Here is a 27796-nt window from a genome sequence, read left to right on the forward strand (position 1 = left end):
TTCTAGTGACTGTGGAATAAAATTTGTCATGATTTGAAACATGGAAAGTTGTTTATTTTTTTAATTATGATGTTTCTAAATGAAGAAAAAGCATTCTGTTTACCTCTAAATGCAGTTTTATGTACAGATAAATTGAATGCAAATGTTATTTATCAAAAATGAACGCTTGGAAATTGGCGAATTTTCATACTTCAACGAATATAAAAAAAATATGAAACTTTTTGCACACTAATATTTGCACGTACTATCTTGCACAATATGTAAACTCTTATGTTAAATTAAAAAAATATGTCAAACTTACAAATAAAACAGGCAATAGACAATAACCGAAAAATTTACATTTTTTTGAAATGACTGATTTACGTTTAATATGGTATGTTTAAATCACATTTAAAGATTGTATTTAAAGGAAATATTCAAAGATCTCTCAAATAAGAAAGTGGTCAAGTTTTGTTCTAATTAATGTAACGACAGACAAGAGAGTTCAAAGGTCATTAAAAACCAAAAACCAAGGTCAACAAACAGGGCACTCAATTTTAAAAACCGGGGTCAACAAATAAGGCACTCAATTTTAAATATCTGCAATATGACACAGGTAATATTTGTTTTACTTTTAACTTATCAGTAATATATACACTGATCTATGTACAATCACGTGTAGTTAGTGTGTGTAGTGAGAAAGATATTCGCTTACACAGTGACAAAATGGGTAGGTAATACTTTATTATATACAATTTTTGATTCATGCATGTATGAAATTTTGCAGAATTGAAAATAGATTAAATATTGCTTATAATTTAGAGATGCCACTTACTCATTCTTGTTTTATTGACTATACTAGACATACTAGATCTGCACAAGGATTTGTATAGTAAAATCTGCATAAAGAGCTAGTCTTATTTGCAAATTGACCTTTTAGAATTGTCGCAATTCCTCGTAGTTCGAAACCTTACATTGCATTCTTCCGAATGTTGATCAGCGGTAGTCGACTCATAATTTCTTATTCACTAGAATTCCTTTCATTTAATCCATATTAACTCGTTTAAGGAAACAAACCGTTTATTAAAGTAATTCCTTACATAATCCTGACATAATCCTGTACATGCGCCATATGTATATGGTCATTATTTGTCCTTCTAAGTGGCAGGCGTTCCAATGGGTCAATGCAATAAATTGTTCGTATGGAATAATATCGACTTTCTGCTCTTGGAGGATATTGTAGGAGGACTTGTGGCATACAAATACGATGGCTTTCTTTTAGCACACGACAGAATTATCACAGACGCTTTTTGCGCTTTGGGCTGTCCTTTGTAGAGATTTTAAGCAGAATATGCAACCAGTGGCAGATCCAGGAATTTTCATAAGTGGGGGCCCACTGACTGACCTAAGAGGGGGTCCGCTCCAGTCACGCCTCAGTGGTTCCCTATATAAGCAACCAAATGTTTTCCCAAAAAGGGGGGGGCGGGCCCCTGCCCCCCCCCTAAATCCGCCTCTGGCAACAACGGAACGTTACAAAAGGTCAATCTTCCCAATATTTCTACGTTTCTATTAGGAAGAATATAATTTTCTTGCTAGTGTTTAAATTTGTTTAATACATATGCCTGTAAATTGACCAACACATTAAAATAAAATAGAGATTGAAAGGGGCTGGATAAGATAAATTTCCCTGGGAACAACGACTATAGAGTTGATAAATTCCCTACAACCTTCTTTTGAATTTCTCTGTAGTCTATCTTACGTAACAACTAGGCTTGCTAGTTCTCCTACCGAATGTCGGTGGTTTTCACTGGATAATTCGGCTCCCCACCAATAAAAAACTGGCCGCCACGATATAATCTAGAGTGCTTTTTATGGCGTTAAACACAACCAATCAATCAAATCAATGTTACATTACGATATTGCAATCCATTGATTGTTACACCCCACGGACCCCCTCCCCCTTTTCTCTCCCTTTTGGATCCGCCATTTGTTATTCATCCTTTGTGTACAATTTTTAATCAATACATTGTACATATATCTTTAAAATGATGATATGTGTGTGAATTAGTTATTGTCATGTTTATTAACTTGCATGACTAAGTGTTTGTAAATCGCTTTAAAAAACAATTAAACTACTTTTTATATCAAATATAAAATTTAAACACTCACTTCATTTTTATTTTGAATTGCATTCGGTAATATTTCTAATGCATATGCCAGTCATAATTTATAAAAGCCTGTGCACATATAAATATAAATAATAAATAAATTTCTCTTTTAAAGAAAAAGCTGACTAAATTTCAATTACTTGTAGTCATGTGTTTTTGATTTTAATTCGAAGGCCACTATCACTGACTACTATGTAACTATATACAATAGTCGGTTTTATTGGTTGTATTTAGTGCTACAATCCTTTAATGTAAACGTGTTTGCGCAAATAAATATTTTCTATTGTCTTATTTTAATGCGTAAAAGCATAATGAATCATAATAAATGTATATTTCGACAAGCATTTCGTGTATATTGAAAATGACTGAGAAACGAGGATTCTCACTGCTTGAGTTTAAAAGCGTTATAATTTGGATCCGAAAACTTGTTATTCCACGCCATGTATGTGTCAGAAATTCTTAAAGTTAATTGTATAAAACTATTTTTTTCAAATACTACCATTTTTTGGCAAACATCTGTATAAGCAATTTACGTTTTTTTTAAATATAGTCGTACACATTGTACTAGTACGAAAAGTTCTTAAAAAATGAGGGGCAAATGACTTGTCCTTGAAAGTTACAGAGGTAGATATTGCACTCTGATACTAAGGAAGAATAAATTAGAGTTGCACTCATGTACAAAATTTATTGAACAACTTTTGGGGTATTTTAATAAAAGGTAAATTTTAATAAGTTTGGGGTAAATTCAGTTCTGACGATAGCAGCCTTCTTCCCATCCTCTTTCCTATCGACAGAACAGGTCAGATAAGACTTTAAAGAGATGTTTATGACCCATTGTCCCTATTAAAAAAAAAACCTACCCTACTACAAAATATAATGACTTTGCATTTGAACCCAGTAAGCTAGATATCATATTCATAACTAGTCAACCATTTATTATTTTACATCCGGACAACAATTTCTTGCTTTACGGTTGAGTCGTCTGCTACCTGTAAGAATTTATTCTTTTTAAAAATGTCGGACTGTGAAGAGGAATTTGGTAAGTTCTAGTTAAAACATAAATTCTCAATTTTTGTAGACCGCTCTATAAGACGTGACTGCAAATGTCTTTAGATCAGTGTGCAGCACTAATTTTGCTTAATGTTGATGTTTTCATTTAAGTTCCTGCATTTTCCAAAAAAAATAATCAGATTTATACGTCTATATACAACATTTTTTGTGGTTTTGAGTAATCGTTTTTATCTGTGTTCTTCTTTTGTTTTAGTTTCGACTGCTGTTGTTGTGTTTAGCTTTCTGTTAATGATTTGAGAGGTCCGTATGTGGCCCTGTTGCAAGGGCAAATTTCTGTCCCTATCCAATATATTCTAATTTCCCAGTGGCAGTCCAAATTTTCCCGACCATCATCCCGGATGGCCTCTATTACTAGACCTGCATATTGTATTTATTACAAACTTGTTCTCGTCCTGAATATGCATGAAATATTTGCCACTGGACGTTAAGCAACCAACAATCAATCAATCAATCTTTTAACGATTTGATGTTAAAGCCAGTTATGAAGATCTTTTATATATAAGGTGATTCATAAATATCTTATTTAATGTGCGCATATAGTGTTTGGAACTGTATTAGTTCTTCTCCCGTCAGGTATATAAAATTACGTAGTTTTAAATATCCAGAAATATTGTTTGTACAGTTACACTACTATGAATTCAAATACATGAAATCATGTCCATATTGCATAAAAGTCTTGTCTAATACCAAAAAAAATATTTAACAAAAAAAAATAAGAATAAATTGACATTTGTTTTTAAATACAATAGGAATCTATGAATTGTTTTAACATCTTTGAATTGTCCTTTTTAACAAGATCAAAAATGTCATGAATAATATTCATAAATGATTGATTGCCGTTTCTTCTTGCACACACCTTTCGATCTTGTTTCAACTTGTCCTTATGCATTACAAGTTTTAATGTTTTCTCTTGTGTTTATTGTTAACATGTATATATAATACATTTCATTGTTTTTAATTTGCAACTGCTTTGCCTTCCTTCTAAATGATCTATCACTATTTTTGTTGACATCTGTGTTGTCTTTATTTAAATTTCAATTATGATTTAACTAATTGATTAAAACATTTCAATGATTTCTAAATTATTTCCCTTCTTTTGGGACAGAAAAAATAGCTACACTATGAAATATTGTCCTTTGTGACATATTTTTATAAAACATCCATGAAATTATGTGCAAGTACTAGGGACAATTTTTCACTAAGGGAGACACTATTTTATAGTTTACAAATGTAATATTCTGTCCCATGAACAAAATTTCACAGACGAACTGTGAAATATTGTTCTAGAGGACATAATTTCATGGGACACTTTTTTGGCTTACATGTATACTTTTCCCCTTGTATTTTTTTTTTACAGACGATGTCATTGAGAGTGTAGGCAAAGGTAACATCTTTGGTTAGCTTACTTGCTAGCTGTACCGTGAATTTATTATAAGGAAAGGTTTAGTATCCCCCTTTCGAAGTCGCATAGTCCTACAGACAGATAGATTAGTTATCTGTCGGACTAGGGTAGTTTAACTAACCAAATAATGACTTAATTCACGGTTCAGCTAGTAAGCTTACCAAAATTATTACCTTTGCCTATACACTCAACGCAATCGGCTGTAACACATTTTTCTTTTTCTTGACAGCTTGTTGCGGAGGACCTGGATATGCCTCACCACTTTCTGCCATGCGGAGTGGGGCTAGGGAGACATTAGTATATATTCCCTGTATCATCCCACCAAGCAGACGTAATGTTGAGCCAGATTACCTAGTCACAGTAGACGTTGACCCAAAATCACCAACTTACTGCAAGGTAGCGTACTTTGGGGATGGGAAAAAGGTGGGGTGTAGGTGTTACCCAGCATATTTGAATCGTATTTGCGACAATAACCCCAGCTTTTTGCAGTATTGTTTCGAAGACAGATATTCCAAGATATATATATATATATATAGTTTCTCTCATTACGCATTTTTTTCAAGCAACTGACAAGATTTTGAGAAATGACAATAATAATATAACGAATGAGCACAGCTCACTGATACATGTACCCGAATAGCATTTCTACATTGCTAGATACTTTTTATTTGGATACCTTCTGCAATATTCTGCAAAGATATTGGAATATTTCAGCAATAAACTACTAGGTGAGGTTAAAATGTCGACAGTATGTGACACATAAGATAAGCAAAACTGGGTTGCAGGAAAGTGAAACATAATTAAAGTAATTGCAGAAGTAAGACTCTAAACACTTTCCTCCCTGAAGATTATTGACGACAAGAAACAGAGATCTGGAATGATACTCTTTGCGACAAAGTATAAATCCAACTCACCTCACTTACTGAAAAATGTTTCCACTAAAATATAAACCAAATAACCCCAGACTAAAATATCGATCGGTACACACCTTCTTGACTAAGTGTAATTATAGGCGAGTGTAATATTTGAAAAAGACGTCTAGTTAAGGACTTTAATGCACCCACCTAACACACGGCTAATTTTTTTTTTAAATGAAAGAATAATGATTCAACTTTGATTTTTGCCCGGTCGTCACAAAATCGTACGGTGCAGTTTTTGTAAAATTGACGTTTATTTCAGAAATTAGTTGAAAATTATAAAATTACGACATTTTTTTCAAGCAAAAGAAATTAGTCGTATCTCTTCTTTTAAATATTATAACTAAGTGAATTATATTTTTAAAATAATGAAAAACAATATTTACAACGGTAAGTCCGCATGCTTTTGCATTCCTTCTAAATATTTGACATTTTGTACGAAAATTTTCATAATCCTGACCTTTCCGGATCTTCAATTAAATTTCTATTAAATGCTTTTGCACCCTATCGGTTTTAGAACACACCAAATTACTCATCAGTAATCGTTCTTTCATTCAAGATCAAGACTTTATCTCAACATTTCTTAAAATCACGAATATCTGTAATTTTATGATGTTGGGTAAAATCACTATAGTTTCCGGAATCCCTTATCTATTTCGTTATCGTTTTTTTACTGAATATATTAGTCGATTTCCGTGTACTTAATATTGCGATTAGAGTACGATAAATCATATTTAAACGGTTCTATCTCTATCTTTAACTTCAGTATAGCTTAAATAAATATAAAATCGTCCTAAATTAAGATCAAATCAAAATAAAACATAGTTTTTGAGTTCTGTAGAATTCACCCCTTTCTAAATAAGGAATCGTATCGGAAAATTGTAGAAAATCTTCCGCGTCGTGTCAAATTTTCATAGTCCAGTTCACAATGAAACCGTTCCTATGCTAAAAAGCAAAAACCTATCCATTGATTGACACAGATGCATGGTCTGTATCTACTACGTAGAAACTTTTTGGTTTAACACTTACATAAAGATACAGTTGTATTGCCGCAGTGGAAAAACGGAATGACGAAGTTTACAGAAGACTGGCAGTCAATGAATATGACTAAAATGAAAACATCCCATTTGAAAATACAAAATATCATAAGAGTTGTTATGAATATTTGAAAAGTAAGCACAACCTATTATCTTCTGTTTGTCTGTGCAAAGACTTTGTACTACATGTACCAATTCTACCGACCAGTCTCTTTTCATATATCAACGAGGGCAATATATCTACAACTCATTCTGATTTGTCTGTTTGTATATTTTGCAAATGTATAAAGCCTATAAGCAAGTAACACAACTTCATAAGGTATCCTCTGAGGAGTAAACTCAAGCTGTATTGAGTGTTACTACATATATATATCTCCTACAATAATCTGATTTACAAAAGAACTCATGATAATTTTACTATTAAATCTTTATAGCATCGAGCTTGCATCGCTAAATATTTGTTACAAAATTTGAAATCAGAAGGTAAAGAGCTATTTAATTCTGAACATAACACAGCTTTTACTAACATTTCGACGATTATAGATGACGTGCCTGTACACAAGGAAGTATTCTGGTTAACAACTTTAATTACTTGATCAGTTATCCGGGCATGATTTCTGCCCGAGGATCGCCGCCGAGAAAACTACATAACATATTATCAGTTTCAACAATAACAAAAAATGTATGGCCAATGTATAGTCACATGTACACAGCCTCAACAAAACCAAGGCATAATATCCAATATTGATTCCAGTAGCTCTATAATTTTGTCTGATGCCGTAATGACGGAAAATTACCCGTTTAAAATGACTGTGACATACAGTCTGTCGAATTTAAGGATATGAGCAGTGACTGCAAAGCTGGTTGCAAGCACTTTATGCAGCTACGAGTATTTTACGGAAGCAGAAATAGGGTAAAGTTGTAATCCAATGAGATGAATATCCATTTTCTAAAAACATTTCACTGAATTTTTCAATTGAAATTATGCCACCTGCTTTAAGAACATTTCTGTATTGTCTTTTGGATGATGGCGCATCTGCGGCAGTTAATAAAGCGTACGATACTCCTATTGACAAAGTTCTTAGATGTATGGTTTTAGTAGAATGTATATTATCCATAAATATTTCTGTTTACTCTTTTTCATTTAGGTTTATCATTACACATGCACCGTTTTTATTGACACACCTTTGTTAACAAGTTTGACTGCTTAGGAGATTAGAAAAATTGAAAATGGGGCATACATTCTACATGGCATTCTTTTTCTTCTGGGGTTCAAAACGTTATCCAAGACAATGTAGACCTACAGCAACAATAAAATTAAAGTTCTCCGTATGACTTTGGTTGGCTAAAAGGCAACATCGGTCCGGTATGATTTCATCCAACTTTCTACAAGATTTGATCTGTTCACGCATTGGCATAGGTAAAGGGGGAGGGTTGAGATTTCCTAAAACATTATTAACCCCGCTGCAATTTTGCCCCTGTCCCAAGTCAGGAGCCTCTGGCCTTTCTTAGTTTTGTATGATTTTTTATTTTAATTTCTTGAGTATATTTCGAAGCTAAGTATGACGTCAATTATCATTTCAAACTAGTACATTTTTGTTTAGGGGCAAGCTGAAGAACGCCTCCGGGTTTGTGAGTTTCTTGCTGCATTGATGACCCATTGGTGATATTCGGCCGTTGCCTGCTTTTTGAACGGGTTGGTGTCTCTTTGACAAATTAATCATGTCCATTCCCAATTTTTAATTCAATCTGTATATAGTAGATCTTGTGTCCGCTTTGAGCAAAACCTCTGCTGTACTGATAATGGTATATGCCCATGCGAAGGAAGTTGTCTTTATATGTATATGTTGATGAAAAGAATGATGAGATAACAAGTTAAAATGGAGCTATAATATTCCGATATATCAATATTCCGTTACCTCAATGGTCCAACATCCCACTGGTCCGACGTTTCGACCATTTAGGTTATACGCTAACGGGATTTTAACATAAGAAAGCCAAATAATAGGTTCAATATTAGGATAACCTTGTCCTCCGTTTGAACCGTTGAAAAAAGATATAAAAAGTAATACTTAGTGCCAAAGTAGCCGAACGTCATCACTAGCGGAATTTAAAAAAAAAAGTACAAACTACGTTGTCAAGTGTTGTTTGATTAATTAGATATCTCAAGATACACAGCGGCCGACTAAAGTAAAATCAACACAGTTTGACGTACAATGAGTGATCACATTTTCCTTGTGATGTTTTAAATCAAAATGGTCAATTTGTTGATATAAATATACTAGTAGTGCTTTACTTATTTTAGTAAAGTTAGTTAGTACTCTTATCATATCTGATTTAGAGATGTAAATGAAAATGTGGTATGATCCAGACTTAACATATTGCACTACAATAATAAAAAAAAATCTGCCCTATGGTTGTATGATCTCGAAGCGGTTGGCAGGCTTAACAGGAGACCATACGCTTCCTCAATTTTACTCACGGTACAGCTCATCATGGGACTTTTCTAAACAATTAAAAATAAGTCATATGTTATATTTCCCCCTTGCTTCAAATATTTTGTTTCGGATTATTTATATCTTTGCAGATATATGTTTGTAAACATGTGCATTCAAATGATATGAAGGTATTATAAGATTTAGATAATGCAAATGCGACTACAGATATATTTGTGTGACTTAAAGGTTGATTTTCAAAGACTCCGAGAGAAAACGTTACGTAACATGCGTTACCGCTAAAATCAACTAAAATTAATTAATACTATGATAGAAATATATTTTCCCAACACTAATACAGCATTCTTATCAAATTGTTTTGTTTTTGCATTTGTTTTGAATCGATTTTTCTACTGGGAGTATCCGTGAATTGAAATTGCACCCATGACCTTTGACCTCGATTTAAAAAAAAATGCACCATAATTTCTTTTGACGACCGGGATATTTAGAAAGTACACATTCTTAGCTTTCCAGTGATATATAATTTAGCCGTGTGTTAGGTAGGTGCATTAAAAATGTAAATTTGGCTCTCATATCACTCGCCTATTAGACGTAACAAGCAGTGGGAGAGAAAAAGACATCGCCTTTTGCGATGCCATACTTTTATTATATGATAATTTCGATTAAAAGAGTTACTACCTTACTGTATTCATCATTTTGTCAATATTTGCTTTGCTTATTTTTCTCAACACCGAACAAAACATTTTTTTCGATTTTCAGCGATAGTATCTTGTCAGAAAAAAATAATTGCATAAGATAAGTTATGTAATAGAGGCCTATTTTTGCTTTTGTTTTATATGACTGCATGTGATTTCACAAGATACATACACTAAAATGTTGGGCTACGGAAATAAAACAATAGCAGAGTGATTCAAAAGAAGTATAATCTACGTTAATTTACGGTATATACATTAACAGAATTATAAACGTTGCATAAATATATTTTACTTTTCAAAACTTTTATTGATTCTACTCGCAGTCATCTCCATTCCGGAGTAATTTCTCAAGTTACCCCCTTTAATTTACATGAACTATAGCCGATAATGTAAAATGAAAACCTGGATAATTTCGCATGTCTACTATGCATCTTTCTTTATCTCTAAAACTGGTAGTGTATTGAAATTTATATTCTCCACCCATAATCATAATCAATGTTTATTGAAATGTCATAACTCATATGTTTAACAATGATTTGATTCACGAATTAGTATATTTTCAGATTTTAATACGCAAATGACAATGCCTTAACCTCTTTTCGTTGTATCTATTGATACTTTCTCACTGATATATATCATAAATAGGTTAATCTTTTTTTTATATGTTTATCGAAGCGGTGGTATGTTTTGTAAAAGATGTAAGGTCGGGTATTCACAAAACAGACTTGTAACTTATACTACAGTCATTGTTATTTACTAACCTTTTTATATTTATAGCGAATAAAAAAATGTTTGGTAATTTGAGCGTTTGAAGGATATATGTAAAAAAATACTCGAGATATACATAATAAATGAGCTACCCATCCATAACATAAAACATACCGAAATAAGTCAGTTAAATATTTGACCTTTACCTATAGCAAAAAATACCTGATGTTCATTACTTTTGTGGGAAGAAAAGATTTAATGATTAAAGCACTGAAAAAAACATAAAATCTTTAAGATTCACATGTTTGATTCCGCTCCTCTTTGAGAAATCCTATTATTACTACATTTGTATTCGTTATTCGATGTCAAGACTTTCAAGAGTCTTAGGCTGTGGACTGACTTTTCTTTTGATGATACAGCAATCCAACAACACACAGTAGTTCGATATGTTTTCAGAATTAGACAAACGTCTATACTGTCTCTCCTCGCCACGGCTTGTTTATTGACCTTCCCATCCTACAAGTTCATTTAAATGATTGCTTACTTTTTTTAAATGCTGAATTTCGTCTTTGCCTTGGTTTACTCTGGTGTTGTTTCTTGTAGGGATCCTATATTGTCGTGACATATTCAATCTTTGAAAGAAAAAGTGCAAAGTTTAGATAAAGGATAGTAAATCACTTCAATGCATATATGCAAATGGCAATTTATGAGACAGAATAACGGTATTTGAAATGTGTCAAAGTGAAGTTAATAATCAGAGAAGAGTAATTTAAATTCACAGGGATAGTGGTTTAGTTCAGTCTTCATGTCGTTAGACGCAACATATCATTCTGTTGCAAAATGATATTTTTAATGGCAGCCGCCTAGTTATATAGACGATGGCGTTGCCGTCAGTATTAGGTGAACACGACAATATAGAGATTTTGAAAATACCAATCACATTTTGTAGGCATCGTAACGTTTGTAACTGAAACAAAATTTGTGAACATTCTATTTTAGAAAAAAAGATGAATAACAATTCTGATTTCTAATCACCATAGTATTAGATACAAACGGTTGAATTACAATGTGCCACTAAATACGTGTTGATGGAGGCTCTTATTGGCTTTTTATATACATGTATCAATTGCCTAACTGATGGAACTATTTACCACCAAGCCATGCCAAATCAGATACATGGGTTGGCATGGTAAATCATACACCAATGCAATAGTTACACACATACCTTGGAAGTCAATTTTAGCTTTGATTTTCTTTTTAAGGTTATCCACAGACTGCATATGCCAAATTTGGCAGACGAACTTCATCATTCAGGATGGAATGCATGTTCCAGTTGTCATGACGATCCGTCAAGATCTAGAAACCGACTTATTTTACCATCAGTCAACAGCAACAGAATATATGTGGTGGACACTGGAACCGATCAAAGAAAACCTCGACTAGACACGGTAATTACAGCCGATTGTAATGAGTGTGTAGGCAAAGGTAATATCTTTGGTTAGCTTGCTTGTTAGCTGAACCGTGAAGTCTTTATTAGGTAATGTATACTACCCTTCTTTCGAAGTGGCCTAGTCTTGAGATATTAGTTATATGTCGGACTAGTCTACTCTTAAAGGAAGTTAGTTTACCTGACCTGATAATAACTTCACGGTTCAGCTAACACGTAAGCTAACCAAAGATATTACCTTTGCCTACACACTCAATCAGGTGTAAAAAATATATTCAACATTTTATATTTAATTTGAAGTTTGGTTTTAAATCATTAGAAATTTTCCAAACCCTTGTAGTTTACCAAAATAAAGATTTCAAACTTTAAAAAAAATATAGAACAAAGATGTATTACGTGTTAAGTTTTATATTTATTAAGAGTATTGAGCCATGGGAGATGACAGAAAAATGTGGGATGTCAGCTCCTCACACGACACATTGTCTTGGTTCCGGTGATATAATGATTAGCTGTATGGGAGATCCGAAAGGAGACGCCAAAGGTATGTTATATATAACGATCTAGATTTTTATATTTTTTTTCCCAAATTCTCTAATGGTAATTTTTTGTCCTTAATATAAAAAAAAAAACTCTTTGGAAAGGAGTAGGTCCGGTAAGGCCTGATCTCGGCCTCAATTTTCAAGTTCATCTAATGAAAGATTTAAGACACTTTTTAAACACTTAAGTGTCTATTTTAATTGATTCAATTACTTTATGGGAAAGATTTTAAGCGATTTCGTCATTAAAAACGCTTCGATTCAAGCTTAGATATGAAAAATCTATCAAATATGCCAAAAATCGTCACTTTTCAGATGTTTTTTGTCAAAAATGAAAGTGGCCGCATCCGTGTTCATCCTCAACCTTTATATATATTATGTATTATCATCAAATACAACTTACATTTCAATATTATGGATGAACACGAATGCGGCCACTTTCATTTAAGACGGAAACCGTCTAAAATTTAACTAAAATGATCAAATTGTGAAGATTTCAGTAACTTAGCACGACTTAATGATGTTTGTACTCGATATATGTGCGATGTTTTGTCAAAAACAGCCCATATTTATGTAGCAGAAGCATTTTTCTTTTCAGTAAATATCTTCGCGATTACATATTCACAATTTTCTAAAACTGCTATATTTTGGGGCCAAAAAGTGGTCTTACTGAACCTACTCCTTTGTTTATTTTAGGACATTATATTCATGGATACTTTCGTGAACATTACAACTACAGGACACGAAAACAAAATACTATATAAAATAATGTATGATTGCCAATGAAACAACTATCGTCGTTTACTTTTTTAAGAGTAAAGAGATAACGATACAACTGCAGTTTCATTGACAGTACGTGCAAAACAAAACCCAATATGACATTTTTGGTCCCTAAATCTATTGCTGTATGTTCTAAAAATATTCATTTTATTACTTTCAGGTGGTTTTGTTTTGATCGACGGCAAAAGCTTTACAATAAAGAAAAAATGGGAACGTGAATCTATTGAATTCGGTTACGATTTTTGGTATCAGCCATATCATAATGTCATGATCAGTACTGAGTGGGGTTCACCAAAAGCATTTAGGAGCGGATTCAATCCTGACCATGTAAAACAAGGTAAGACATAATGGCTTGTAACACAACTATCATATATCCTGTTTTAATATGTAGCATGAATTTTTGATATTTTAAGTATAATACTAGATAGAATACACGCCGTTGTTAGACCAACTAGTTTTAATTTGATCTAAAGCATTAATGGTATGTGCTGGACTCGTTTATTTTGTATTGGTTCCATGTAACTGGTTTTGGCTGAGATATCAAGCTACTATGCGGTTTGAGAAATACGTAAATTGAAGCAGCAGTAATTTACCGATGTTCAAATCGACTAAGAAGACACATCACTGTAACAGACAAAGACAGAAAGAATCACATCATCCTACTCCCCCCTAAAAGCGAGACCCGATGCCTTGATAACACAAGTTATTCCTTCTATGTATGTATCACCTGCCATGTGAATACACACTCTTTCAAAATATACCCCGAAACTCAAGAAAAGGGGGTTTCAAGAATATTTTCTGAATACCAATACTTTAAAAACAATCAAAACATACCTATCATGGCACGATTAAGACAAGGATACCAAAAACTGCACCCGTTTATAAATTTTTTCTTCACAATTCTCTGATCTTGTCAAGTTGAGTATACCCTAATTTCCTTTTTTTTTTTATAATATCACAGCTCTTGTTTTTGTTTCATCATCACATTGAAATGACAAGAAAAACAACATTATATGAAAAAAAAGATTTAGGACTCATTTGTTGCTTTACAGTGGCAATCTCTTATTTCTATTAAAAGCGTGTTCTACAACGCTGATATGAATGTATTAAAAATAAGTGAAACTGCGAGCTATTGCCCACTGATGATACCCCCGCCGCAAGTGGATAATATTAATAGTGTAAAAATATGCAAGTGTTCGGTAAACAGGAAGTTGTCGAGTGATGTATCTGAAAACGCATCACACGCTATAGCTGACTTATATAAATCCTGAAACCAAATTTCAGAAATCCTTGTATTGTAGTTCCTGAGAAAAATGTGACGAAAATTTTCAACTTGGCTATCATGTGTAAAATCATACAAGTGTTCGGTAAACAGGAAGTTGTCAAGTGATCAATCTGAAAATGCATCACACGGTATAGCTGACTTAGATAAACCCTGAAACCAAATTTCAGAAATCCTTGTATTGTAGTTCCTGAGAAAAATGTTCATGGGACGGACGGACTGACTGACGGACTGACGGAAGGACAGACAGAGGTAAAACAGTATACCCTCCTTTTTTAAAGCGGGGGTATAAAAAGAAAAAAATGAAGAAAATACACATAAAATTCTAGCTTAAATACAATGTATTTAACGAAAACAATACAAGTTATATAACAAGAAGAAGAAATGCTTGACATATAATTTGATCTTTGCTTTCCATGACTGTGCTTTCATTACCAATAGGACTATATGTCATATATTCTCAAAACTATCACGCAATACCGTCGTTTTGCAATTGACAAGTTTTTTTTTATTTAACTACGTGACTTTTATCGTTCTTTACTGATATAACACACTACTAGTAATTGCAAACATTATGAAATTGTACGTCAGATTGCTTTCATATTTGGTGGGATGACCTGTCACAATTTTGATTTGAAAATTTGTCGTCAATTAGACCATTTCTGGATGAGATAACACATTGAACTTGTGGACTTGTGAACACCACGCTCCTCTGCGATCGTTTGATAGAATGCTTTCATAGTTGGATTTTTTTTTCATAATGCGAACATGCTATTCCGTCATTTTGATTTAACACTTTGAACTGGAGTTGTTAATAGTTGGAACCTAGTAAAAGCAATACCTTTTAGTTATCAAAGGTACCAGGATTATAATTTGATACGCCAGACGCGCGTTTCTTCTACATAAGACTCATCAGTGACGCTCAGATCAAAATAGTTATAAAGCCAAACAAGTACAAAGTTGAAGAGCATTGAGGAACCAAAATTCCCAAAACGTAGTTCCAAATACAGAAACATTTTGCGATACAATTTCTAATTTTGAAGGATTGTTTTTCATCGTGTGCAGTTGACCATAATCTACTGTGATTTTGATTTGACAATTCTTACAAGTGTTAAGAGACTTTGGTAGTCTTTTACTAGTGAGGCATACTGACACTTTGTTGACATAAATCTTCTGTAAAAAATTCCCCGAAAGTTCCATAGTTGGTTAGATTGGTTGTCATCGTTTGCCGTTGTCTATAATATACTGACATTTTGGTCTGCACATTTTTGTTTGCAAGATAAATGGAACTTGTACCATCTCTTGTATTTATCTGCTTACCAAATCATTTGGATTGCATTCAACAAATACACAATGGCATGTGTAGAAATTATCTTTTTTTTCTAAATCTTAACTGTAGGTGCAAGAATAAACATAGTGTCGAAAATTAATTCTACTTTTTTGGTTCGATATATGTAATTACACAAGCAACTGTTATTTATAGAAGAAATTAACTTTCTACGGTAAATAATCATTAAGAACACAGCAATCTTCCCTTTACTTCATATAACAATATACTAATTTTTTTATCTAGGTTAATTATATTGGAGTATTATTCTAATTTGATATTAGATCGGAGTTCTTGATGATACGAGAACTGTTTGTATTATAATTAAAAGAGGTTTATACATTTCTGAACGGTATGTTTTGTGGTACCAATAAATTAGACAGATTTTATAATTTTTGACATCATCTATCCTTGTCTGAATGGTTTGATTTCCATTTGATACATTGCTGTTCAGTGTTGAAATTAGAAAACTATGTAGGAATGTTCTATATAGTTTGTCTATAAATGTATTGATCAAATTGTCCAATTGTTTACTTGCAACTTACAACTCTCTATTAGGGCGCGAATGGAAGCCTTCCATCTGATTCAGTCTGCTGCTGCTTGTTTTACTTATCCCCATGTTCTCCATCCAATTATTCTGTTCTTTCCTTGTCTTCAATTCGTCTCCAAGTTTCCTTTGTTCTTCCTACATTTTTCTTTCCTGATGGTGTCCACATCAAGGCGATTATACAATCATTTCATGGTTACATCCTCGTGATATAACCTGTCCAACTCAATCTCCTGGTCAAATGATGTTGGTGACGCTGCACATGTTGGCTCTTTGCAGCAGTTCTGCGTTGGAAATCATATCTGGCCAAACTATTTGGGAAAATTCAACGCAAGTTCCTGGTGTTAATGGTGTTAGTCTTTCTCCATCTCTTATTTTATCTTATCTTCAAACAATCTGCCCTATATAACACTGATATAACATTGCTTGTATAAATTGTCATTTTGGTGTTTCTATTGTATTTGTTTGATGTCTTTCTTTTTCTTAATTTAAAGTATACTGCTCTTGCTTTTTTTGTCCAATTCTATAAACTATGTATTTTTTCTTAAATCAAACATTGTCACAAATAGGTCACCCGTTCGTTTTAACAAATGATTCTACAAAAATCAAGTGATTTATAAGTATGACTATAAAAAAAACCGGACAAAGATCAGGGAAGCAAACTAAACAATAGCATCGACGCAGGGAAATGTTTCTCTTTGCCTCCTCTTCTAATGTTAGAAACAATGCAGTACATGTACCTTTTAATGTATTTTTTCTTGGGGGATCTCTATCATCTGTATATTTCTTAAACATTTTTGCCAGGTTACGTTTTCTTGTTCTTATTACCTAAGTTTCCTATTTATTTTTTTTTAAAGTTTATTAGAAAAAAACTCATCAAAGATACCAGACTTATTTTTTTCTTTCGATATAGTTATTTAAAAAAAAAGTGTTAAATTGTTAAATTATCTAGACTATCGTATCACCTCCTTTCGGTGTTTTTCGTTGTTCTATTTTAAAGTTTTGTTATGTTTGGATATATATTTTGTGGTCCTTTTTACGTTTAAAACATTGTACGATTTATGAAATTTCAAGAAAATTTCAAAGAAAAAACTTTTTAGATAACTGAACGCTGCTGAGACTCCTAATTTGAGTAACGAAAAAACAGCCGAACTATTGGCACATTTTTGATTTACATTACTGCTTAATTTCCCTTACGCAGTCTCAGTCATCCTTATTTACATATTTATGGGAAATGGCTTTTACTTCAATGTACTAAAACATAATTGGTTATCTTAAATTGAAGTTTATAACATCTTTCTTTTAATTTTTGAAGTATAAATGATAAATTATTATAGAAAAAGTAGGCAGAAATGATAAATTATTCTAGAAAAAGTAGGCCAATATACACATCAAGTGTTAAAAAAGCATCGTCTCCTTTTTCAGATGTATAGTAATTGACACCATGATTTATACGGTAATATGAGGTTCGGTGTTGCTTTTATTGGTATTGGGTATGATTTAGAATGATTGTTTTAACGCTGATATTTAGTTCGTTCCTAATGACGACATGCTGACAATGTCACTTGACATGACGTATTAACAGAGTTGCTGCTGTTTGATTTATACCAATATTGTATGGTAATTAATGTTCTTATTATATTTTTCGATTTTGCCCGAAAAACACACTATATTTTTATATCTTGTTGACTCTCAAGGTGAAAAAGAAAAACAAAATCTAAATGTATTTACTGATCTTCAATCAGTCTATGACGGCAACCAAACCCTACGCAATGAAAAAATAGACAATATCTTATTGTGTATAACCGCGTTCAAATAAAGAGGCGAAATATACCATGTGACATTCAAATCTCTTAAGATGAGAAAAACTAGCAGAGGCCTGACAAAAAAGAAAGACGAGGAAAAAAACAAACAGGTTCACAAAATGCTACACAAAAAATTAAAGAATAAGCAATACAAACCACAAAAACAGATGGTAGTGTCACTGGATCTCTGAAAGGGTCATCCTTAGTGTTAATCATAATTAGTACAAATTCAGTTATGACGATGATGCAGTTGATAAAAAGAGGCCGGACTTGTTGTTACTAAAATTGTAACATATCAATGGTCATAAGACTAACCTCATTAAGGTCGATTGAATAGATGCGTTCTACAACTGACCAAACTTTGACGTATTTAGTGAGAGGAAATCATTTTTATAAAGCTGAGCGTAAACTTTAAGAAGAATACTAACTTCTTTTCATTCTTATGGATATGCTCTTGTATGAAGTATATATGATATGATTAAAGGACCAATTTGGTAAGAAGATGAACACAATTATTAAAATAGGAATGCAGATCCTTTGTTGATAAACACGTCCTCCTAACTTATCACATAAGCAACACGACGGGTGCCCCAAGTGGAGCAGGATCTGCTTACCCTTCCGGAGCACGTGAGATCACCCCTAGTTTTTGGTGGGGTTCGTGTTTTTTATTCTTTAGTTTTCTATGTTGTGTCATGTGTACTATTGTTTGTCTGTTTGTCTTTTCATTTTTAGCCATGGCGTTGTCAGTTTATTTCATATTTTAGTTTGACTGTCCCTTTGGTATCTTTCGTCCCTCTTTTTTAACATCTACTCGGTGTGCTGTCAATGAAAATGAATCCAGCATCTTGACGATTTCAGACTTAGAAATGTTTTTGTTCGAATAAGTTATTTTTCAACACAGTATGACATATTCCTTTTCTAAACAAGATATATTCTTTTTTAAGTTTGCTATTCTTCTTAATGAAACAGAGTAGCACTGACTAATTCTTTCAGCCTGTTAAGTTTTTAGTATCCGCGTTGATTGATACCTCATTGCGATTAATAAGTTTCACTGAAAATGAAATCCTTCTTTTGATCGAATCGATGGTAATACTTTTGAAAAAAGTTTCATGGATAATTTTACAGGCCCGTCATTATAATGTTGGTTGTACAGATGTTTATGTAATTTAGGTGTCCATTATAGTGATAGATGTTTCAATTATTCATCTTTGGTCCAAATTCCAAAAGGAACAGAGGACAGGTCATGCTTGTTCTGGATTTTTCTCTTTTGTTAGCGCGAGTAAAAGTTGAGTTTCCAAGTGAACTATCAACACCTTATTCCGTTATGCAGCTGTTTACGTTATGTGATTTACTCACAAAAATAATGTTATAAAGGGACTTATCTGCAAAACACATATAAAATGGAGTAGAAAAGATGCTTAGTACATTTTGTATCTTTGAAAAGATGTGGAATGAGTGTTTATAGAGCCATTCTGTTTTTGTCGAGCCTTCGACTTTTGTCGAAAAAGCGAGACTAAGCGATCCTACATTCCGTCGTCGTCGGCGGCGTCCACAAATATTCACTCTGTGGTTAAAGTTTTTGAAATTTTAATAACTTTCTTAAACTATACTGGATTACTTCCAAACGTGGACAGAAGCTTGTTTATGATCATAAGATAGTATCCAGAAGTAAATTTTGTAAAAATAAAATTCCATTTTTTCCGTATTTTACTTATAGATGGACTTAGTTTTTCTGCAGGGAAACATTATATTCACTCTGTGGTTAAAGTTTTTGAAATTTTAATAACTTTCTTAAACTATACTGGATTACTTCCAAACATGGACAGAAGCTTGTTTATGATCATAAGATAGTATCCAAATGTTAATTTTGTAAAAATAAAATTCCATTTTTTCCGTATTTTACTTATAAATGGACTTAGTTTTTCTGCGGGGAAACATTACATTCACTCTGTGGTTCAAGTTTTAAAAATTTTAATAACTTTCTTAAACTATCCTGGGTTTGTACCAAACTTAGACAGAAGCTAGTTTATGATCAAAAGATAATATGCATAAGGAAATTTTGTAAAAAAATAAATCCTTTTTTTCCGTATTTTACTTTTAAATGGACTTAGATTTTCTGCCAGGAAATAACATGTTCACTCTGTGGTTAAATTTAAAAAAAAAAACTTTCTTTTGCTACTTTTAATTTGTACCAAACTTAGACAGAAGCTTGTTTAAGATCATAAGCTAGTATTTAGAAGGAAATTTTGATAATATTTTGTACCTGTGTATCTGTATTTTACTTATAAACATGATAAATGGACTAAGTTTTCTTCCAGTTAACATTACATACAGTCTGCAGTTAAAGTTTTTAAACATTTATTAGATTCATAAACTATCCTGGATTTTTACTAAACTTGAACAGAAGCTACTTAAAATCAAAAGATAGTATCAAGAGGAATATTTTTATTGATTTTTTTCCTCATTTTGTTGAGCCTGTGAATTTCAGCAAAAGTAGGCGAGACACTGGGTTCCGCGGAACCCTTACACATTTTTTATTTCAAGATTCAAATTCGTTATGCATTTGTACCGTTAATGTTTATTTGTCATAAGTTTAATACGACAATTTCTCATCAAATATATGTCTAAACAACTTTAAAAAAATGGAAATGTTAAAATGAAATAAATCAAGACATATTCTTACCACAAACAAGCTAAATGAATGTAAGAACAATTCGCAAAATAATGTTTCTAAACTACCAAACTGACATCATGATTGGTATTGCTTAATTGTTCTATTATACAAATTTAGGTCATCTAGCTCCTAACATTTCATCTAATCGTCATATAACCCGACGATTGAGCGTTCACGAAGTAGGTATACACAAAACGCGCCTCAGACGCACGGAATGTATTAAGTGATTATTACTTACAAGCAATGATAGACAAAGTTTTGGAAGCAAGAATTATTTCTAAGTTAAATTCAATTCCTAAGAAATTCTATGCGTATGATTTGTCATAGATTGTACTTAATGCATTATCTAAGGTAAAAGATTATTTTCACTAGGATTGTATGGAAGATGTTTGAACGTTTTTGATTGGCAAAAACATGAAAGAATTCAAAGAATTGACCTTGGCGACGAAGGTATGATCCCACTAGAAATAAGATTCCTCCATGATCCAGAGGCAACAGAAGGTTATGTTGGATGTGCTCTTAGTTCCAATATCTTTAGATTCTGGAGAAAACCCGTAAGTACAATTACTTGTTTATAAGGAGAGATTTTGTTGTGAATTAGAAAAAGAAAAAATGAAGTACTGCATATATAAGAATTTCAGTGTGATATAATTAAAACACAACACGTAACCCTTATTTCTTTTAAAAAAAAACAATAACAACATTACTTCTAATTTTCACGTTTTTGTTCACATTAAAGTGAATATGAAATCGTTTTTGAAGTGACATTCTGTTTTTCTGAATATACGAGTAAAACTCTTCTAACAAGGGATTGAAAGGACATACTCTTAGTACGCAACAAGTGTACTCGATGTTATACAACACGCACAAAAGTAAACAAGGTCAATGAGCAACGACAAGATGTTTAGAATGCGATATTATAACATTTATTCATCGACGCATTACACGATTTATATTTTAAATAAATCATTACAAGAAAAAAAAATTGTGCCTAATAGAACAACTGCATTTTTTTCAAAAAGTGTATTTAAAAAAAGCAGAAAATAATAACAGTGAATCACATATCACATGTTTACTTATTTAAAGATCGTAGTAGCGCCAAACAAAAGAAACAATTAATGTCAAAATTTCTTTACAAAATTTATCAAAAAGTTATACAATGATATTTAAAATCCGATTACAAGTCTAAACCTAAAACCCCAAAATATTGTATTATCATTGTAGTGACTACATAATTAATTTCCAGTCGCTATTGTTTGGAATACTACAAATAAAAATTATATCAAACCTCCACATAGTGAAAAAATGTTAACAATTCTAATGTTGTTTTACACTGGTTATATTCCAGTAAATGTCAGTTTATTTAAAAAAAATATCTACCAGATTTAATTATAATTTTAATTGGCATTGTAAAAATGTATTAATGTAATATACAGGATGGTGTATGGGATGCTGAAAAAGTGATTGATGTTCCCTCCAAAAAAGTGCAGAACTGGGCTCTTCCGGATATGCCAGGTTTGTTAGGATTTAATCCCTATTACAAAAGTATGTTACAAAAGTACCGAACTCCGAGGCAAATTCAAAACGTAATATCTGTAATCAAATGGTAAAATCAAAAGCTCAAACACATCAAACTGTTATATCATTAACTTGGAACAGGAATTTTCTTATGTAGAAAATGATGGATTGAACCTGGTTTTATGACTAGCTTAACCTCTCGCTTGAATGACAGTCGTATAAAATTCCATTTTTATTGACAACGATCCTTGAACAAAACCAACAGACATAATAGGTAAAATGTCAAAAATGTGGGTACATAATTCGACATTGTGTTGAAATCTTAATCACTATAATAATATTTTATGTAATTGTATTTTAAAAGTAGAGAAGAAACTTTCATCAAGACATTTTTATTTTTGTCTCATTAAACTAAGTTTATATATGGTACAATAACTTTAATTTAGATATTGTGTACACTCATTTAAGAAGATGGTAGAATGGACCTTAGTTTGCACATATAAAAACAATGTGTGATCGATTTTTTTTTTTTCAAGGTTTGATCACAGACATCTTGTTGTCACTGGATGATAGGTTCATTTACTTCAGTAACTGGATACATGGCGACATTAGGCAGTATGATATCACAGACAGACGTAATCCAAAACTAGTTGGTCAGGTACGGTTTGATGTGGAGTTACTTAAAATGTATCAGTTAAATTTATAATTTAAAAGGTTTTCTATTCATTGTTCTTAAGAAAGCAAAAAAAAAAAAAAAACTATACTGATAAAGACACAACTATTCCATGGGATTTAAGTACGTTGTCTTGTTATATGCTAATGTTTTAATAACAATAAATGTCAAAATATGTGAAAATAGAGATAAAGTATATAACTTGAATTAACTAGTTTTAAAATATCACATTTCAAAACGTTTTCCAGAAGCAATACTATTTAAACGTGATCATATAAACATGGTTATAGATAAAAGTCAATAACAATCAAAACCAAGGAGTAAACAAAGACTAAAAAAAATAAAGGACATTTACATCAACAGTTATTAATAACAAATAAGAAACAACAGTAAGAGTTAGAACATTCTTGACTTAAAAATTCAAGAAATTTGCTTTGGGATATTTATTTCAAGACGTGATCATCTATAGAGCGTCACTGATGAGTGTTTTGTAGACGAAATGCCCGTCGGCAGAAGATATAAAATTGCAATCCGGGTATCTGTGATGAATTTATGTAGAACGAGGTGGTTCATATGGTTTTGCTTTGAACAATATATCAAAGTAATAAAAATTTTGAGGCAAAAAGTAGTTTTTCAGTATTGAAACATGTCGCTTGTGATTTAAAGTACTTACAGATATATCATATCGGTCAAGCTATTCGTAATAATGACCGTAAAATTCAGTTTCATTTTTTCTTTGTTGGGATATTTTTTTTTTTTTTTATAAAAGAAGCACCTTCCTGTCAATGAATTCCATAAAGTGTGAACATGCACGACTGTAGCGTTTTAATTGTGATATTCTAATGCTTAACTATGAAAAGTCTTAAATCTTTTGACATCAGGGCGTCGTCTATTATAAAACTTGACCAATTGTGACATTTTTACACAAATGAAACAAAAAGAATTTTCATCATCTGAGTTTAAAGTTAGAAACCAAAAATGTCAATAAATTTAACAAAAACAATCAAATGCCATGAAATTTGTTAACATGGATGTAAAACAGGTGCCTTGGGGAAAACAAAATGAGCTGTTCATTTTTGTTATCATGGAAAAAGGGTAAAACTTCAAAACTACCTAACTCCAAATTAAAAACGGAAAGTTCCTCATCAGATAGCAAAATCGAAATTCAAACGCATTAAGCACGAAAGTATTTCTTGATTAGAGATATCTGTTTTTTATTTTCTTCAAAAAATTGATTTTCACGTTTGTTGTACATAAAGGTATGGCTGGGTGGAAGTATCCAAAAAGGCGGAAAAGTGAAAGTTACAGAGGACAAAGAATTAACAGTAAGTGAAGGATTTAGCATAGTTTAATGAAGTTGCTTTTCATACGCTTTATAATTTAAAACCGTTTTACAGTGTAATTATTTGACCCTGAAACTTTTAAAAATAAGTATAATTAATAGTCCTTATTCATGAAATATTACTTGAAACATTCCCATGACGTAAATTAATGAACATACTAAAACTGATACATTTAGTTAAACAAATTGTACTTGAACAAAAGAAAGAAAAAATAAAATACCAAATCAACAGAACTCCAAGGAAAAATTATAAACGGAAAGTTCCTTAACAAATGGCAAAATCAAAACGTCAAACACATCAAACAAATGGAAGTTGAGGTCGAATAGAAGAAAAAATTTGTTAAGCCTAAAACATAATTAGTGTTCATTTATTTCATTACCATCGGTACCAATTTAACTGCACTTTTCAGTGCTGCTCGAGTCATAAATATTTAAAAACCTAATTCAGAGTTGCTTAAATCAAACGAACATCAAGTATATCCAAATCACGACAATGAATCTTTAACTGTTTACCTATCCTATCGAAATTTCAACATTGAATCCTTGTATTAAACATTCAATATCAGTAATTTGATTTACAGCATATTTTAAACTTACTCATACTTTGAGGTAAACGGAACCTATCTCAACGGAGATAGAGATTTATAATTATCCTAGTTGTATTAATCATATGGTATACACTCATTATACGATGAACAAGACATAACGTTTTTCGCCCAAATTGTATATTGTTTTTATTACAGAGACAACCAGAACCAGTCTACGTAAAAGGACGTTTGGTAAGAGGTGGTCCTCAGATGATTCAGTTGAGTTTGGATGGGAAAAGGATATACGTAACATCATCCCTATTCAGTTCCTGGGATCAGCAGTTTTATCCCGAGTTGATTACGTAAGTAATAACTATTATCTACATTTGAACTTGTATGTTTCTCTTTTCATGGTTGCTTTTATGTTTTAGTTAGAAGAAAGTCAAAGAGAAAATGAATTAACATGTAAACGTATCGCGTTTAATTACTACACTTTTATTACTAATTAGCAATTAAATCAAAATCGTGTTGCATCTCTGATTAATTGATTGTTTTAATTGATTGTATGTTTACCACTTTTGCAATTGCAATTCTTAAAACAATAAAGGCAAATTAAAACTATACATAGGTACAAAATCTACCAACAAAATCCCCAAAACAAACATAAAAAGTTAATAAAAAAACAAGATTTAAAACATTAATGAACTGTCTATCTGTTAAATTACTCATGAGGAAGCAAAAAATAATGATACAACAAGAATACATAACAAACCAAAATTTTTTTTTTATATTAATTATCAAAAGTTCAAATTCTTTAACAGGGAAGGTAGTCAGCTTTTCCAAATTGATGTTGATACAGTTAATGGAGGTATGACGTTGAATAAGAACTTCCTGGTTGACTTTGGAGATGAACCAAATGGACCTGTAATGGCTCATGAAGTGCGATATCCCGGAGGAGACTGCAGTTCTGATATTTGGTTGGCCAGCACTGTTGGCAAAAATAAGCTGTAAAGTTTTACGCAGACATTTCAATTAGGACTGTTTTAAAAGCTTGAACTATTTAAAGTAACATTTTACCTTTTATCATTTTCATCAAATGAAATTGATGTTGCTTGTAAGATATATATTTTATACAGAAGCTTTTATATTTTGAAAATTAGGGGCCAATATTTGTTGTTATATGTATTTGTTGATATTGAAACTATATAAGATAAGATTTTTTTTTAGAATTTTCAATTGCGTTTTAGAACTACTAGTTACATTTATATATTGAAATGAAACAGAATTTATTTAGTTAAAAGATACAGAGATGAAATGAATGTTGCCTAAATAAAAGTCATTAATATGTAAGGTCTTTTGTCAATATTTTTATTTCAATACCAAAGAATCTTGTACTATTTAATTGTTGTAACTGTTTCTTTATTTTTTTTAGAAATTAAAATTTTCATTTTTGTACTGTATCTAAATGCAGTGTAACTGAACATGAAGTTATTTATAAATACACAATAAGCTTCTGGTGTTGTTTGTATTGTTTATATATGTACTGATAACACATTACATGCATATTAAAATTGATAACACACATATTTCCAGTTTGCGAAATGCATCTTTAATATCTCGTTGTTTTTTTTCTCCAATGGGTACTAATTGTGCACCAGTACTGTTTTGAAATTGTTTGAAGCAGAATTCTTGCAGGACATTCTAAAAGACAAAGAAAAAGCAATTTGTGATAATCTTTAACTTTGTTTTCAGGTATATCGATGATTCCATATCACTGAATAAACCACATTTCAGTCAGTACTTACAATCATATATTCCAGTGACCTTAAAATTAAGGATACTACTGCAACTCAAAGGACTGCTTAATACCTTGACCCCCTTCAATTTTGACACTAATGGACGACTTCAAACTTAAATCTATGACAAACGATTATTTGAACTTTCCAACTATCAATTTCCCATTTCTCAGCAAAAATATATCCTCTGCCCCATCGTGATGTGTTTACATATCTCAGTTTATACGTAATGCTCATGCATGTTCATACTATACGGACTTCATATACAGAATTATGTTCCTCGAGCAGAAACTGCTCTAACAAAGTTATGGGATGGAAAGATTAAAAATGATAGTCCGTGGTCACCATCAATAATTGGTTGATCTAGTATACGATGTGTTTGTGTCTGTGTTTAGATAACCTAACGATATTTTGACAACGTCGTAGATGGTGATTTACCATATACTCCGTCTGGTCTGCTAAGTACCAAACGTGATGTATTCCCGAACATGACAGTTTCGCCCAGTGTGAATTCGCATTGATATACGACGTTTCTTAGTATTTTTTATACATACAACATTAATGTTAGTATTTATGATGTTTATTTTGTAAATGTGGTTGGATATTGTGTTTTGTCTTCTCGTTTGTAGTTAGTTTCAATTCTTTTTTCCCTTCTATATTTATGTAAAAGTTAACTAGATAATTATTCAGCTATTTTATTTAAATTTTTATATATTCTAAGTTTAACTTTTCCTCTTTTTTTAAGCTATCTGCACAGGATTGTTTTTGTTAAAACATACAAATAATTACACCTTTACAAACACAATTTCATTTTTAACATATCTTGTCATGGTTAGAAAATACAGAAATTAAACCGTTACAAACTCAAGCCAAATTTTATATTCTATTTGAAGAGATTTACCTTTATTCCAATAAACGTCACAAAAACTATTATTATTGGCATTGCTTCAGTTCATAATTCTATTGTTTGGTTCTGGTGTATTGCCGTAATTTCATGGCAGTTGTCCGTTATTATTCTTTGGTTTACATGTTGTAATGTTCTATTCTGTTATTTATTTGTGTAATTCTCTGTCATGGGTCTTCTTGTGTTTATTTGTACTGTATTTCTG

General features: G+C 31.8%; 1 protein-coding gene across 2 annotated transcripts; it reads left to right on the forward strand.

Annotated features, from left to right (window-relative positions):
* Window positions 1–590: 590 nt before the first annotated feature.
* On the forward strand, window positions 591–26504 carry LOC134711606 (methanethiol oxidase-like). 2 transcript variants are annotated; one of them, XM_063572303.1, is made up of 11 exons: window positions 591–709; window positions 4850–5016; window positions 11696–11881; window positions 12301–12421; window positions 13357–13533; window positions 21204–21385; window positions 22268–22346; window positions 22886–23007; window positions 24282–24347; window positions 25108–25253; window positions 25713–26504. In XM_063572303.1, the coding sequence occupies exons 1-11, from the start codon at window positions 706–708 to the stop codon at window positions 25900–25902; spliced, it is 1440 nt and encodes a 479-aa protein (XP_063428373.1). In that variant the 5' UTR covers window positions 591–705; the 3' UTR covers window positions 25903–26504. The 2 variants fall into 2 exon arrangements, with proteins under 2 accessions (XP_063428373.1, XP_063428372.1); XM_063572302.1 differs by lacking the exon at window positions 591–709 and adding an exon at window positions 3092–3186.
* The last annotated feature ends 1292 nt before the right edge of the window (window positions 26505–27796 follow it).

Source organism: Mytilus trossulus, chromosome 3 (genome assembly GCF_036588685.1).
Source record: "Mytilus trossulus isolate FHL-02 chromosome 3, PNRI_Mtr1.1.1.hap1, whole genome shotgun sequence".
Lineage (NCBI taxonomy): Eukaryota > Metazoa > Mollusca > Bivalvia > Mytilida > Mytilidae > Mytilus > Mytilus trossulus.